Below are 16,103 nucleotides of genomic sequence, written 5' to 3' on the forward strand. Positions count from 1 at the left end.
CCTTTCCTCTTACCTGTGAGCGTCTGGTCCTCAGCCTGCTAATGAAACTGGATGACTGCACTTCCTGGACTCCATCATCCTGAACTGCCCATCGACTGAATGATGACTCAGGACTTATTGATTTGCTGGTGAGCACTGGAAAAAAAGGTTAGATATAATGTAATGTAAAATATCAGGGAAAGGAAACTGTTTTCACATTTTAGCAACTTGTACTCAAGCATAATTATGTATTTATAGAAGCTACTTATCAACTTTTCCTAAACTCACAGGGAAGTTTACAAAAATAGCACCTTTCATCTATTTGTACATTCAAGGATGAAATGCAGTAAATTTCACATTTCAGAGCCCTGCCGTTTATGAATTATTTAAATACTACACACCACCATTTAGAGCGGTTATGTTTCCTGGAAAACCACCTGAATGATGAATGATTTGAGAGACCAGGACTAAAAGGAACAGGAAAGACCAAAATCCTGAGGGTCAGGCAGCAACTCTGGAGAAAATGGATAGGTAAGTTATCAGGTCAGAAGCCTTCTTCAGACGTGTCACCTACCCATTTTCCAGACTTGAAAATACACATTTGCAGTTCCTTTTTATTACGAGGAACAAGGTTTCAAGGGCAAGGTAGTCATGAAGAAAGCAGGGGGTTCAAAGGGTATTTTATTGTCAGGTGTACCAATTAAGGTGCAGTAAAACTTGATTTACATAGTCATACTAAAAAAAGCAACAAGACACACAACAACATAAAAGTTAACATAAACATCCACCACAGCGGATTCCCCTCATTCCTCACTGTGATGGAAGGCAATAAAATCTAATCTTCTTTCCTCTTTATTCTCCCGATTCAAAAGTGAAATTAGGAAAAGATATCTGTTCTGGTCAAGAAAAGGTGGGAAGTACGGTCGATTGTGCCAAGGAAAGTGTGGGGCAGCGAGGTAGCTGATTAGATGGTTTTAATGGTGATGACAACTCAATACAATACAATACAATTTTATTTGTCATTTGAACCTCATTGAGGTCCAAATGAAATGTTGTTTCTGCAGTCATACATACAAAAAGAAAAAGACCCAAGACACAACACAATTTACACAGACATCCATCACAGCGCATCGCCTCCTCGCTGTGATGGAAGGCAAAAAACGTATCTCTCCCCTGCACTCCCCTCCGATGTCAGAGTCAAAGCCCCCGGCGGGCGATGGTAATTGTCCCGCGGCCATTAAAGCCACGCCGGGTGATGCAAGGCCACGTTGTTGTTGGAGCCCCCGGCGGGCGCTAGCAAAGTCCCGCAGCGGGGCAGTGATGTAAGGCCCCGCTCCAGGTACTCTTCAACCCTGCAACTCGGGCGGGTGAAGTCGCCGTTGCGGAAGCCCCAAAAAGCGGTCTCCCAGCAGGGACCCGCGGGCTCCCGGTGTTCCTGTCTGCCAGACCTGCGGTTGGAGCTTCTGAATCTCCGGGGGTCGGGTCACAGCAGCGCGCCACCACCGCTCCACCCGCTCCGGACTCGGCCAGCTCCGCGATGGTGGGTAAGTCCGCAGCTCCGCGACTGGAGCCCCAGGTCGTTCCTGCTGGAGGCCGCTCCACGTTGCAGCCCCAACGACAACGGAGACCCGACAAAGAAAAGGTCGGGTCTCCCGTGCAGGGGAAAGATTTTAAAGTTTCATTTATGCTTAAAAATATCAGATATTTTGGTTTAAATTCATAAGACCCTTTAAAGTATTAAAGACTTACACAACTGCGTCAAGATTGATGCACCGTGGGAAACTAATGTGCTTGATTACATTTCCTGCGATGCACTGTTCTATGTCTCTTGAAAATTACTTACAAGAGTGACTGCCATCCACTCGATTGGTCAGGGAAGGCACAACATAGCTTCTATTTATTCTCCTCCAATCTAAAGAGGTTTCTTTACTTGAACAACTTTCCGACGAGACCCTCACAAAACTGGTTTGCTCTCTCAGTCGCCTTTCTTGTTCTTCTATTTCCTAAAGATGAAGAGAGTAAATCAATACAAAATATCCTCTCTTTCTAAAACCCCAAATGAAGTAACTCTTAAGCTCTTCAGAAAGTATGGCCTGCTTTGTGAAAGCAGGCAGATAGGAGACCAAACCTAAACAAACTATTACCAAACATTACAATGCTTCCTTGTCTTTCATCTATGTATTGAAGTTAAATTAGTGCACTCAAGGGATACCCACATCACTATTGACATGCCAATTATCATCAGCTGGTAAAGATTCTGTTACACATCTTGTCAAATGGAAGTCAGCAATTCCACAGGCTCACTGAAGATGACATGCAACAAGATGTCATCAGGAAGGACTGGCCAATGTAGCTAACGTTATTCAGCATGTTTCTGCAGCTAGTTTATGGGGGGGAAAGCGAATCAAAAAGGTGTACGCCAAATCATGGGTTTTAGGGCAAAAACAGAACACTAACAGAACACCACAAGTCAAGCAGCATCTATGGAACTGAACATCTATGGAGGTTACAAACAGCATCGCGTTTTGTAACCTCAAACAGAACCTTTGCCTCCACAGATCTGCTTGACCCACTAAGATCTTCCAGCATTTTTTGTTCTAGATTCCAGCATCTGCAATTTATTTTGTCTTCGGATTTTAGGCAGTTTATTAACAGGAAAAATTTATAATGTTGAACCAAAGACATGATACCAAAACCAAAGATATGAGAATTTGGTTCGGGGGAAACAGCATGAATCACAAAGTGACAGTTACACAAAGAAGAACAAAAGTTAAAGTAGAGCGTGATTAAAGTAGGTCATGTATTATATCAACTATTTTCAACTGTCATGTTCTCTGTAATATCGTTTTCAGTTTTAGACATATATTTAAAGATTACAGAATGCAAACAGCAATTGCCAACATTTAACAATTGTTTTTGTAAAAATAATGTTATACGAATCAAACTGAAGGATAAATCTCAGTGAAATGAATGAGGTGCTCTCTCTCGCTCCCTACCATCCGCAGTTTCTCTTGCTCTTTCTCTTGTTCAGCTATGAGCATAGACAGTTGCAAGGTATGTTGTTCCTCCAGCTGCCTCCGCATTTCTACCAATGCCAACATCTGTTTTGTGATAAGCTCTTCATCTGTAAGATTAATAATAGGTATCAAGGAAAAAAAAAATCAAAGAGCGCGTCTCAGTTTTCAATGTAATAAAAAGATTGCACATGAAGGGAAACTTCAGCCAGGCCAGAGTGACACATTTAAACAGTCCACTTCCTGGTCATCATGTGTGGTCATCTTGCCCCAAGTGACACACTCATTTTATGCACAGAATTTGCCCGAGCATCAGCTCCACTCCAGAACCAAGAGCATCCGAACTGCATCAGAGCTAGACGTTCACACAAACTGAGCAGATCCCACGTCTGCACACTACCATATCTAGTTGTGAATGCTTACACATTGATCTGAAAATTGAACATAACACAAGCTTCATTGACTAGTTACATGCAGAATTATAACTAGAATTTTGGACATTGTGCATTTAAAAGGACATCTAAATCCCTCTGCACTTGTGTTCTGCATTCTCTCCCCATTTAGATAACTTTTTTTCTTTCTTTCAGAATGGGAAGTCAAATCTTCTCACGTTATAAACCATTTGCCAGATGTGTGTTCATTCGATCTATAATTGCTGCATAGCTAACATTCTCTTTACAACTGGTCCGTGATTTCCCTTTGACCAACCCTCGTTGAATTTGTCTGGTTATCCAGCAGTTTTCCAAGTGACCTGCTACAGCAGCTTCAATATAACTTTAGCGTCAACTGATGTTATGCTAACTGTTCTACAATTGCTAACTTTGTCTCTCTCTTTTTCAAATGGAACTCTTGCTTAATGTATATTAAATAATTACATTAGGTAATGTATTAACTATTTTGTTTGTCATTTCTAGGACCCTAGGATAAATGTAACAGGGCTCATGGTCTGAGCTCTGGACAGTTCACAACTCCACCAATTATACCTCAGCAGCACAAACCCTGGCAACTATTACACAACCCCCCACCCTCCCTTCCCCAAGCAATCCTTCCAGTTCCTTTCACTCTCTCGTCAGCATCCTCATTAATCATGTTTACCACAAATTCATTACAGTTTAATCATTGTACAGAACCAAAATATTTACTCTGAATTATAGACAGAATTAGAACTTTTTTTAAGTAACATTTCAAAAGTTGGAAAAATGCTTATAAAATCAAACATTTGTTCAGCAGAAATCTTCACTTAATAAATGATTACACATGTGCCTGAATTACCTTAACTATCATATAGAACCAGTGGATCCAACATCCTCATTACTTTATAGAAAATTATCAAACGGCAAACTAAATTAAGAGCTATTATGCAATTAGTACTTCTGTACAGGACCTCAGAGCATCGTTACACTGAGAACATCATCAGGCATCCAGTATTGTTTACAGAGGATGATTTAACATTACTTATCTCCATGGATAGGAGGAAGAAATGTCCTTACCTCCTGTCTTAATATGGCTATTTAAGGGCACTTCATTTTCACTCCTGATTATAGGAACTCTTTGATGCCTTTCTTGAATCCACCTGCTCATCTCCTGAACAAATGAGGCTGTAGTTTTAATAGTCGACTGTTTGTTTTCTTTGGTATTTAGAATACCCAGATCTAACTTGCGTTTGGCTTTAATTTCCATGTTGCTTTGTGAACACTTTTCACGTTCGGGAGGTGCCAGCAAGAAATCAGCTTGTTGCTTTGTGCGTTGAGCTTGCAACAGCACTGGAGATGGATGAATGACATCATACGATTTGTTCAGCACAGTAGGTGAACCTTGTTTAGCCTTTTCAATCAGGCTGCTGGTCTTTTGGTCACTGAGATCAAGTTCAAGTGGGGTTTCTAATAGCTGGCATACGTCTTGTTTACTTGTAAGCAATGGAGAAGCCCGTTCCAAATCACATGAATCTTTGTGAATCAAGCTCCTTATTGGCATCTGAACTTCAGTATCAACGATGGTTCCAATCAAGTTTACTTCAGGTTTTCCACAAAGTTCAGAGATGGTAAATGGTGAATTATTTTTTGACATTATATCATTTATCTTTCCCAAAGACGATGAAAGATCTTGCAGTTTTCCAGCATGTTTTTCAATTTCTTCTTGATTGATAATTACTGAAAGCTCATTTGGAATAGCTCTCCGTACATCAAGACTATCAATGTTTATTTGATATGTGTTCGTCCCAGGTACGCCACTAAATTTGTCTTTTGGGCTAAGCTCATATGCATTCACTGGGTTATTAATAACAATATTGGTTGTGGTTCTGGGGCATCTTTGGTGTATTTTGGGACTTCGACTTGGTTCAGGATTGGGCAGTTTAGCATAGGATCCTGTTAGACTTTTAAGCAAACTATTTTCATATTCAGATGCCGATCTATTTATCCAATCGTCATCTGACTCAGATTCTTTAGATGAGCCGTTTATTGACTTTGCTGCAAAGTCTAAATTTGGAGTACATAAAACTGAAGTGGATACGTTAAGTGCTATTTTATCATGCAATTCAAAGCTTTCATTGATCACAGAAGCAACTTGTGATTGTAAAGATGACCTTGAACTGCATGAATTATCAACTATCACAGGACTAGAACTTTGACTTCTGTTAGAAACGTTGTTTCGTTCGTTTTGCCAGTCATCAACTTTAACACCATCATTTTCTTTATCTGAATGGCTTTCATTTGTACCTTCCTTGGAAACAGTTTTCCCATTACGTCGGTTTTGTTCTCTCTCTATGTATTCCCTTGACTTTTTAAGCAAATTCTGGAGACTCATTGTGTAAGGATCAGGATATTCCTTTGCAGGTGGCAGTACATCAGTGTTTTTAGGGTTCACAAATACTGAACTAGTATTAGCTTGGATGTTACCAGTTGATTTGGGCAGCTTGCTTATTTGAGAAGAAAAGCTACATCTTTCGTCAGAGTTTCCATTGGAAATCTTTTCCTTCAATTTCAACAGCGGTCTAGATAACAGAATAAGGTCCTTGGAGTTTTCAGTACATGTTGGCGAAAGCGAAGAACGGTTAGAATGTTGTATTGTTGTGAATTCATTTACTGGAAGTTGTGTAATAGGATGTTTTGCATATTCAGTAGTACTTGGCACTTTACATACCTTGAAAAGAAAATGGGTTTTTTTAACATCAGGGCAAGTACAAGTACTGCACAGTTTACCTCTCTTCACTATTGAAAACATTTTCAGTTGTACCAATACATTGAACATTTTATAATGTTCAATGTATATATGATGACGAATAGGAATTGAAAATTTGCTTTTTAAAATAAAAACAAAGTCCTAGCCTTTAAAAAAATTCCACTATCTTAAACTATATTAAAAGCATCAACTCCATGAGATATTCAGGAACTGCAGGAGGTCCATTAGAAGTGAAGCATAACACTTAAATGTTTGTTGGTAACCAAATAGTGTTGTAACCTGACAAAATCCCATGATGTTGTGTTTGCTTTTGGTATCCATGTGCACAGTTGTAAACACAAGACAAAGCATCCAGCGGGGCTGCAATATGCATGTCTTTCTGCAAGCTTCCATCATTACAGTTTGAGTCACTATCTTGGCTACAAGTTATGTTAAAACCAAATGACACATTTGTGATAAAAAATAAAATCTCTGGTAATATGTCTGCGGTCATGGCTACAGCTCATTTGATTTCCTGAACCTGCTGCACTTGTGATTTTGGACACACAAAGATGGAGTAACTCAGTGGGACAGGCAGCACCTCTGGAGAGAAGGAATGGGTGACGTTTAGGGTCGAGACCCTTCTTCAGTCTGAAGAAAAGTCACCCATTCCTTTTCTCCAGAGATGCTGCCTGTCCTGCTGAGTTACTCCAGCTTTGTGTCTATCTTCGGTTTAAACCAGCATCTGTATTTCCTTCTTACGCACTTGTGATTTTTTATTTTTATTTTTATAAATTGTATTAGATCTATCTCTGCCTTAAAGTTATCCATTGACAGCCTCCACAGCCTTCTGTATTCACAACTGGTGCTAAATGAAAGAGATTTGGAACAGCTTTAGCAGCTCAAAAGCTGGGCATCCATGAGCTTTTGGTTTAAATTCAATGTTGGATAGGGCCATTGTTGGCAAAGCCTTGCTTATGCATCTCCTCTCATTGCCAGTGAGAAGGGTGGTGGTAAAAGCCACCACAGTGCCGCTTGGTGTGAGGTTCCAGGATTGGGCTTTGCCGACAATGAACCAATCACCAATAGGAACCTCAAGATACACTGCCCTCCATAATGTTTGGGACAAAGACCCGTCATTTATTTATTTGACTCTGTACTCCACAATTTGAGATTTGTAATAGAAAAAATATCACATGTGGTTAAAGTGCACATTGTCAGATTTTAATAAAGGCCATTTTTATACATTTTGGTTTCACCATGTAGAAATTACAGCAGTGTTTCTACATAGTCCCCCCATTTCAGGGCACCATAATGTTTGGCACACAACAATGTCATATAAATGAAAGTAGTCATGTTTAGTATGTTGTTGCATATCCTTTGCATGCATTGACTGCTTGAAGTCTGCGATTCTTGGACATCATCAGTTGCTGGGTGTCTTCTCTGGTGATGCTCTGCCAGGCCTGTATTGCAGGCATCTTTAGCTTATGCTTGTTTTGTGGGCTAGTCCCCTTCAGTTTTCTCTTCAGCGTATAAAAGGCATGCTCAATTGGGTTCAGATTGGGTGATTGACTTAGAATTGGTCATTTTATAGCTTTGAAAAACTCCTTTGTTGCTTTAGCAGTATGTTTGGGATCATTGTCTTACTGTAGAATGAACCGCGTCAATGAGTTTTGAGGCATTTGTTTGAACTTGAGCAGATAGGATGTGTCTCTCCACTTCAGAATTCATTATGCTACTACCATCAGCAGTTGTATCATCAATGACGAAAAGTGAGCCAGTACCTTCAGCAGCCATACATGCCCAGGCCATAACACCCCCCACCACTGTGTTTCACACATGAGGTGGTATGCTTTGGATCTTGGGCAGTTCCTTCTCTCCTCAATACTTTGCTCTTGCCATCACTCTGATATAAGTTAATCTTCGTCTCATCTGTCCACAAGGCCTTTTCCCAGAACTGTGGTTGCTCTTTTAAGTACTTATTGGCAAACTGTAACCTGGCCATCCTATTTTTGCAGCTAACCAGTGGTTTGCATCTTGCAGTGTAGCCTCTGTATTTCTGACCATGAAGTCTTCTGCGAACAGTGGTCATTGACAAATCCACACCTGACTCATGAAAAGTGTTTCTGATCTGTCGGACATGTGTTTGGGGATTTTGTTTTATTATAGAGAGAATTCTTCTGTCATCAGCTGTGGAGGTCTTCCTTGGCCTGCGATTACTAAGCTCACCAGTGCTCTCTTTCTTCTTAATGATGTTCCAAACAGTTGATTTTGGTAAGCCTAAGGTTTGGCTGATGACTCTAACAGTTTTAATCTCGTTTCTCAGTCTCATAATGGCTTCTTTGACTTTCATTGGCACAACTTTGGTCCTCATGTTGATAAACAGCAATAAAAGTTTCCAAAGGTGATGGAAAGATTGGAGGAAAGACTAGGTGCTGAGAGCTCTCTTATACCTGCATTAAGGAGGCATTTAAACACTCCTGAGCAATTACAAACACCTGTGAAGCCATGTGTCCCAAACATTATGGTGCCCTGAAATAGGGGGAATATGTATAAACACAGCTGTAATTTCTACATGGTGAAACCAAAATGTGTAAAAATGGCCTTTATTAAAATCTAACAATGTGCACTTTAACCAAATGTGATGTTTTCTATTACAAATCTCAAATTGTGGAGTACATTGTCAAATAAATAAATGATGGGTCTTTGTCCCAAACATTATGGAGGGCACTGTATGCCTTTTTATCCATCTACATGAATCCAGTTTGCCTACATTCGCTCCATATCCTGGAACATATAGTGGAAATTACCTGCACTGTACTCAAGTAACATGCACGCTATTTTCAGTTTCCAACACAATACAAATCTAATTGCAGCCTTTATTTCAAAGCCCAACTCCAAAAGCAAAGTGACAATGATTACTATTGAAATCAATATGAGTGAATGAAGTAGTAAAACGTGCAAAATACGAGTGGAGGAAATGGAGATCGGAGGAAAATACTCCAATGGCCATTGACATATTAGGCATGAAGAAACCGTTTGATGAATGATCTTCCACCCATCATGCACGGAGTGATGCTTGGCACATTGACCAGCTTCACTAACAATTCTTCAGACATTGATTTACTAATAATTGTCCATGCGATAAAAACTGGACAAGGAGCTGGGATTGATTAAATGCAAGTATCATTTAAGCCATGCAAGTACTTCTCAGACAACACCCACAACAAAGCAATCTATACAATGATCTGCCATAATCAACACCACAACTTTTGTTCTTATTCCCCAGCATCTCACCAGGAAGGACACTATTACACGATTGAATACGTTCCAACGTCTGGACAAGTGTCACCCCAAAACACAAGCTTCTTGATACAATCGAGAATAAGGAATCAAGGGATATCGGGGAAAAACAGGAACGGGGCATTGATTTTAGATCAGGGGTTCCCAACCGTTTTCGTTCCTTTTACCTCAAGGAACTTTAATAGCACATAACAATGTTATTTCACTTATTTATGAACAACGAATGGTGAACAGATACCGGTATACCAGAACCAATCACAGTCAGTCAATGAGAAAAAATATGTACATATCCAGAATCAACAAATTTACCCCCGGGGAGGCAAATTTCACCCCAGGTTTGGAACCTTTGTTGTAGATGATCAGCCATGATCATATTGAATTTCGGTGCTGGCTCGAAGGGCCGAATGCACCTATTTTTCTATGTGTCTAGAATAAATAATCCCCTTGATTAGCACTTCATTCACGGACCCAAGGATTCACCTCTTCCATCATGGCCTGTGGAGTTACACTACCAATTCAACAATGTTTCTCCAATAGCAAGTCCACAATCTGTACTATGTTCAGAGGACATGTGAGTGAACATGATGATGGAAGAAGTCTTTGCACAAGTCTGGGGCCTCAGTTTTGCTGCATAACAGGGAACTTGCACAAGACTGGGAAAAGGCCTCTGAACTTTGCTCATTTGATGCACTTCTTCCTCCAATGTCAAGAAACTTGTACGGTCATTTGTTAGTAGGTGACATACCATTTGCAGGTAGTTCAGGAATAGTTGAGATCTTAATTTGATGTTTATTGTTGAATTACCTGCTAATTACCCACTGAGTCAATTAATCCTGCCCATTGTCCCCACAGAAAGCTAAATTCTGGTCTTCATTTTGACATGAATAACAACCAAAGATCATAGAGGGTTGGGATCCACTCTATGATCTTTGATAACAACGGTGTCATTTATCAGTCTGAAGAAGGGTTTCGGCCCGAAACATCGCCTATTTCCTTCGCTGCATAGATGCTGCTGCACCCGCTGAGTTTCTCCAGCATTTTTGTGTACCCTGGTGTCATTTATAAAATGCCTCCAATGGCAAATTCTCCATTGGCACCTCACAGAATCAGACAACACTTAGAGCCACAGGGGACAAGAGGACACGTCAAAGATCTATGTTTTAAGCAGCATTGTTATGTTGTAACACAATTGAGATTTTACAACCTGCATTTTATTCTGGTTTAATATCCAATTGCCATATCAATATTTCATATTCTTCAAGTAAAACTTAGAAATTTAAAAACTGCAGAAAATATCATCTTCCAAAAACACTCAAAAACAGATTTAGTGGGATAAGATTCCAACAATCTGAGTTGCAGACTTAAAAAAAAGTTATATTGATAATAAAATGCATAATGTTCAGTTAATTTATTCACTGGTGCAAGTTATCATCCTCAGCACCAATTTAGTCTGCTATCCTGTGGTCCCTACACATTTTGTAATGACACACGACGTAACATTATTGTACTGGAAGAACAGGTTCAATACCAAGCATCAACCAACTCTTTTCGAACAAATCAACAAAATCAGTCAAATTATGTCCACTATGAAATAAGTGATCAGATCACCTACATTGCTTAATAGTTAAAAGAAAAGGATAAGACACCAGAACTCAAAAAACACACCATCTTTTGAATCTAAATGAATTGAGAGCAACACCTTATTGAAAGAGCCAGCAAGTCTCCCCAGCACTACGTTGCATTGAAGTTTCCATGATGCGAACAAGAGTGGTTTGAACCCACGACTCAGTGGGCATCACTCATTCAGCAGTTATTACCACCATGCAACATTGTTCACGAATGCTGCAAAACATTTACTTGTAGAGAAAATGCTAACAATAAGTCAGAATTCCCACAGCCAATTAGTTTGAAATTATATGTGTAGGAAAGAACTGCAGATGCTGGTTTAAATCGAAGGTAGACATAAAATGCTGGAGTAACTCAGTGTCTGAGTAAGGCAGCATCTCTGTAGGGGTGGAAGATTGCAACCTTCACGTGGTCCACCCTGTTTCGACGAATGCAATCAACCCGGCATGCACAATCAAATAAGATCATATAGAACAAGTTGTCGCACAACTTTAGGCTGTGCAAGCCAAAGCAAGAAGAAGAAGAAGCTTCTCTGAGAGAGGAATTGGCCTAACCCGAATCATCACCCATTCCTTCTTTCCAGAGATGCTGCCACTGAGTTACTCCAGCATTTTGTGTCTACCTTAGTTTGGAATGAAATCTACACAACCTCCTGATTTAGAGCTGGCATTTTAAATTCAATTTAAAATTCATTGTCAGAAACAGAAGCAAAATAACCAACCTGTACGTTTTCAATAATTTCTTCCACACGGGTAAGCAAGGCACTTTTTCTTGCTTTGTACCGACCAACCTCCAATTCCACAGCTTTCTGTCTGTATTGCTGCATCTCCAGTTTTCTTTCAGTATTCATCTAGAAAAACAACACTAGCTTAATGCAACCGGGCATTTTACAAGCAGTTTGCAGCAGAGCTGTACCTCACTAGAATAATGCACTTTCAAATGTCCAGGCTTACCAAATCTGAAAACATACAGGCAGCTTGTATTGTGATAACAACGTTTTCAGTCCGTTTGTTGGGTGATGAGTAACTTGAAGCCGCAGCAAGGTGATCAATTAACCAGCTTAATCTCAACAGCCAATGAGTCCCTCAAAAGCTTATGATTAACTATTGTGCCGAAGGCGTTTACATGTTTAAAGACGCCCCATTCATGCTTACAAAGTGCTCGGACAAATAAATACAACACATTAGACATCATGTGATATTTAGGATTTGTAAGCATTTTATCCACCGCAGTACACAAACACAGCGGCACTTATGTTTGGTCAAAATGCATTGGGTTAGAACATCCAGGATCTATTGTCAGACCTTTGGTGCCCAGCCTCACCAACCTGCTCTGGAAGCAGAGGGGCAGATGAGCCTTTAAGCTAAATGTTTCCCTTGTACACAGAGGTCCAACAGCATCCTTGCACTCCTTCAATGTCTATTAGGTATTCTTTAGCCATCGCCAAACATGCATTCCTTCTCCCACCTTACAGCATTCCAATAGACCATTCCTTCTTAAACACTTTGGTCCACTCTTCAATCCCCCATGATCAGCTGCCGTACGAGTCACTATACAAGTACACCTACCCCCCCCCCCCCCCTTCCTTCCCATGCACAGAGTCTTGGTCCAGGAGAAACAGTTTGTTCGCTCGTGTCAGACGATGTTCTGCCATCGCCTTGCCACAGCCAGTGCCACAACTGTGCCTCTGCGGAGATCTTCCGCAGTGCATGCCTCTCGGCCACAAGTCAGTAGGTGGGCCATTGTCTGTTCCTCTCCACAGTTGCACTTGTCAGAATCCGAGAAGCCCCACTTCTTCAGGTTGAGTCGGCAACGTCCCACTCCAGTGCGGAGTGTTAGACGACGACAAAAGGAGAAACAGTAATCTACTCCTTTCACACTGTAATCTCTGCTACACTGGCTAATCCAATCTTCATTGCCTTTTAACCTCCATCTTCCATCCTACACTAACCCCTGGCCTCAACCTTCCATGGTTTTCCAAAAGAGCTCCATGACAAGATGGCCAGATGCATGATGCACAGAAACAAGACCTGTGACACCTCAACTTTCAAACAAACAATTTACAATCATCCAGACTCAACATCAAACTCAATAGAATGATTCTTAATCACTCTCCCCATTTAAAGATTTTAAAGTCACAAGAAAGAAAGTCAAAGATAAATTAATTTTTTCAAGATCTTTTTCGACAATAAAAGTGTTAATTGCTTTAATAATAAAATCACCTATAAAAAAGTTATAATATACTTTTTTGGGCAGAAAATGTTTTTGGATCATTCAGCACTAACATTGTGTCAATGATTTCCTAAACTGCTCTGGAAAATTAACACAAGTGGTGATTCTGCTACCATGTCCATGACTATGGGTGACTTTGCCAAATCCCACCTTCTTGCGCTAGTCCTGAAGGCCAAGAACTTTTTGTGATGAGGACTTCACTTTTCACTCATTCATCAATAAAAAATTCCAGTTACTTGGTATCAACTCATGTCCAAAGCCACACTCCATTTAAATAGTTGACGCATTTAAACAAAACAATTAGTAACAAACTGATATTACGAACAGGTAAAAGCTTAGATTGAGCAATTAACGTCCTAGAGAACTCAAAATATAATCAGCACATTATTTGTTTTATATAACCCATGATATCTAACCTGTTTTATGTCTCATTCCCCCCCACCCCCTCCCCGACCCCAAGGTGTAAAAATCGAACTTACCAGAGGAGAGAGTACAGCTACCCCATGGAAGCAGAGAACAGAGATGCTTTCTTGGCAAGCTGATGGTGGAACTTCATTTGTTACCATCTCAGACTGAATCCTGACTAAATGCTTCTTACAGAACTCTTCATAATCTTCCATTGTTACCCACTAATTGTTTGTGCAACAGCTGTGAAGAGAAATAAATTATAGGTTACAAAAATTCTAACCATCATCCAAATAATCCAGCAATACAACACTAATATACCACAGCTAGAATTAAAGAGACCTTATGCTAAAGGATAATTTACAAAAAGTAACGGCTTGTAAATAAAGATATATAATGTTACTATGAAAGTTGAAAATTTGAGGTTTATATTTGAAAAAACTTTGCAAACAGAATAATGTATAAATATCCAAATTCTACTTTGGTAAGATGGATTCTCACTTTATTGCTTTTGAATAACGTTTTAAAACGTTGCTATCAGGCCGACAACAAAGCGACACTAAGTAAAACTTCAATTCTATATTTAAATTTAAATACTTACTATGCTACAAATTCTATGCTTAGTTTAGTTTATTTGTCCCATTTGCTCCTTGGCAGGATTATTTGTTACATCCCAATCTATTGGAACCTTGATACGTTCTAATTCTGTGAATTCAAAACAAATGCACCAACATCTCTCAAAGCCAAGACATATATCAACACATTTCAAGGGACCAGCCAGCCACCTTTCAGTCCTGTAAACATCATCTCCATTTGTTTTCATTAATATTTATTAATTCTCCACACTTTCCTGTTCATAATATCCTGTATAATGAAGACACTATAAAGCATTTCTTCAAAGTTCTGACATTTTTATTCTTCCTTATAATTTCTCCCGTCACTGCTTCTAAAAGCATTCACATTTATTGTCATTACTATAAGTAACAGGGGTCAAGGAAAGAGCCTTGACTGGCCTACTCCTGCAACCTATTTTTCTATGTTTCTCTTATAGAGGTGTACAAAATCATGAGGGGAATAGATCGACTAAACACATTTAGTCTTTTGCACAGAGTAGAGGAAATCAAGAACCAAAAGATATAGGTTTAAGGGGGAGGGAGAGATATGATAGGAACATGTGGGGTAACGTTTTTATCATACAAAGGTTGGGGGTGTATGGAACAGGCTGTCAGAGGCTATTTCCTTCGCTCCATAGATGCTGCTGCACCCGCTGAGTTTCCCCAGCAATTTTGTGTACCTTCGATCTTCCAGCATCTGCAGTTCCTTTTTGAACACTTTGTCAGAGGAGGTAGTTGAGGCTGGGACTGTCGCAACCTCTAAGCTGCATTTGGACATATACATTAACAGGTTTAGAGGGATATGGGCCAAACGCGGGCAGGTGGGACTAGTATAGGTGGGACATGTTGGTCAGTGCGGTCCCAAGGGTCTGTGTCCACGCTGTGTGACTCTATGAGGAGCCTTTCTTACACGGCCGGCCTGACACACACACACACACATACGAGAGCTGCGCTGCGGGTGTAGGCCCGGTGTCAGCCGCGTCAGTGTGAAGAGAGCACCGCAAACTTACGGAGGCTGGGGTCGGCAGCGGGCCCGCGGGTGTAGACTCACCGATCTCGGCTACCGTGCGGCGGCTCGCAGCCGGGCCCGACCGCCGGCCAGCCTTGTCGAGCAGCGTCGGCCTGTGGATCCCTCAGCCCAAGTCAGTCAGCCCCGACCGCGCTCTCAGGTCCGACTCCTCACAGCCCCGCTCTCTCTCTCACAGTTCCACATTAGGCCCCGCTCCCCGCTCTCTCTCACACACACACAGCTCCACACTAGGCCCCACTCCCCACTCTCTCTCACACAGCTCCACACTAGGCCCCGCTCCCGCCATTGCCGCCGCTCAAACCGCCCCACGTCACCTGGCAACCAGCACCGCCTCCCATTGGCTGTCGCAAACGGACACACTTCCGGGTCGCGACGGGGCCTAGCGCCGTTACCCTGGTGACCGCCCGCCCGCCCGCCCTCGGGTGATCCACAGCGGGTACAGCAGCATCTATGGAGCGAAGGTATAGGTGACGTTTCGGGCCGAAACGTCTGGATTAATGATCTGGATGAGGGAATTGAAGGCAACATATCCAAGTTTGCGGATGACACGAAGCTGGGGGGGGAAGTGTTAGCTGTGAGGAGGATGCTAAGGAGGCTGCAAGATGACTTGGATAGGCTGGGTGAGTGAGCGAGGAGGATGCTAAGGAGGCTGCAAGATGACTTGGATAGGCTGGGTGAGTGAGCAAATGCATGGCAGATGCAGTATAATGTGGATAAATGTAAGGTTATCCACTTTGGTGG

General features: G+C 41.1%; 1 protein-coding gene across 6 annotated transcripts in view; it reads right to left on the reverse strand.

Annotated features, from left to right (window-relative positions):
• ccp110 (centriolar coiled-coil protein 110) overlaps positions 1 to 16,103 on the reverse strand; it is a 29,559-nt gene that overhangs the window by 6,952 nt on the left and 6,504 nt on the right. For 2 of the 6 annotated variants that reach the window (XM_033041211.1, XM_033041205.1), the window contains exons 1-7: positions 15,384 to 15,671; positions 13,793 to 13,961; positions 11,803 to 11,931; positions 4,484 to 6,134; positions 2,976 to 3,103; positions 1,823 to 1,982; positions 14 to 135 (exon numbers count right to left, since the gene is read on the reverse strand). In XM_033041211.1, the coding sequence (XP_032897102.1) occupies positions 14 to 135; positions 1,823 to 1,982; positions 2,976 to 3,103; positions 4,484 to 6,134; positions 11,803 to 11,931; positions 13,793 to 13,933 (2,331 nt within the window). In that variant the 5' untranslated portion in view covers positions 13,934 to 13,961; positions 15,384 to 15,671. Of the gene's footprint in view, positions 1 to 13; positions 136 to 1,822; positions 1,983 to 2,975; positions 3,104 to 4,483; positions 6,135 to 11,802; positions 11,932 to 13,792; positions 13,962 to 14,319; positions 14,438 to 15,342; positions 15,672 to 16,103 lie in introns of those variants that run through there. The other 4 variants (XM_033041207.1, XM_033041206.1, XM_033041209.1 and 1 more) reach the window with 3 other exon arrangements.

Source organism: Amblyraja radiata, chromosome 22, assembly GCF_010909765.2.
Source record: "Amblyraja radiata isolate CabotCenter1 chromosome 22, sAmbRad1.1.pri, whole genome shotgun sequence".
Classification (NCBI taxonomy): domain Eukaryota; kingdom Metazoa; phylum Chordata; class Chondrichthyes; order Rajiformes; family Rajidae; genus Amblyraja; species Amblyraja radiata.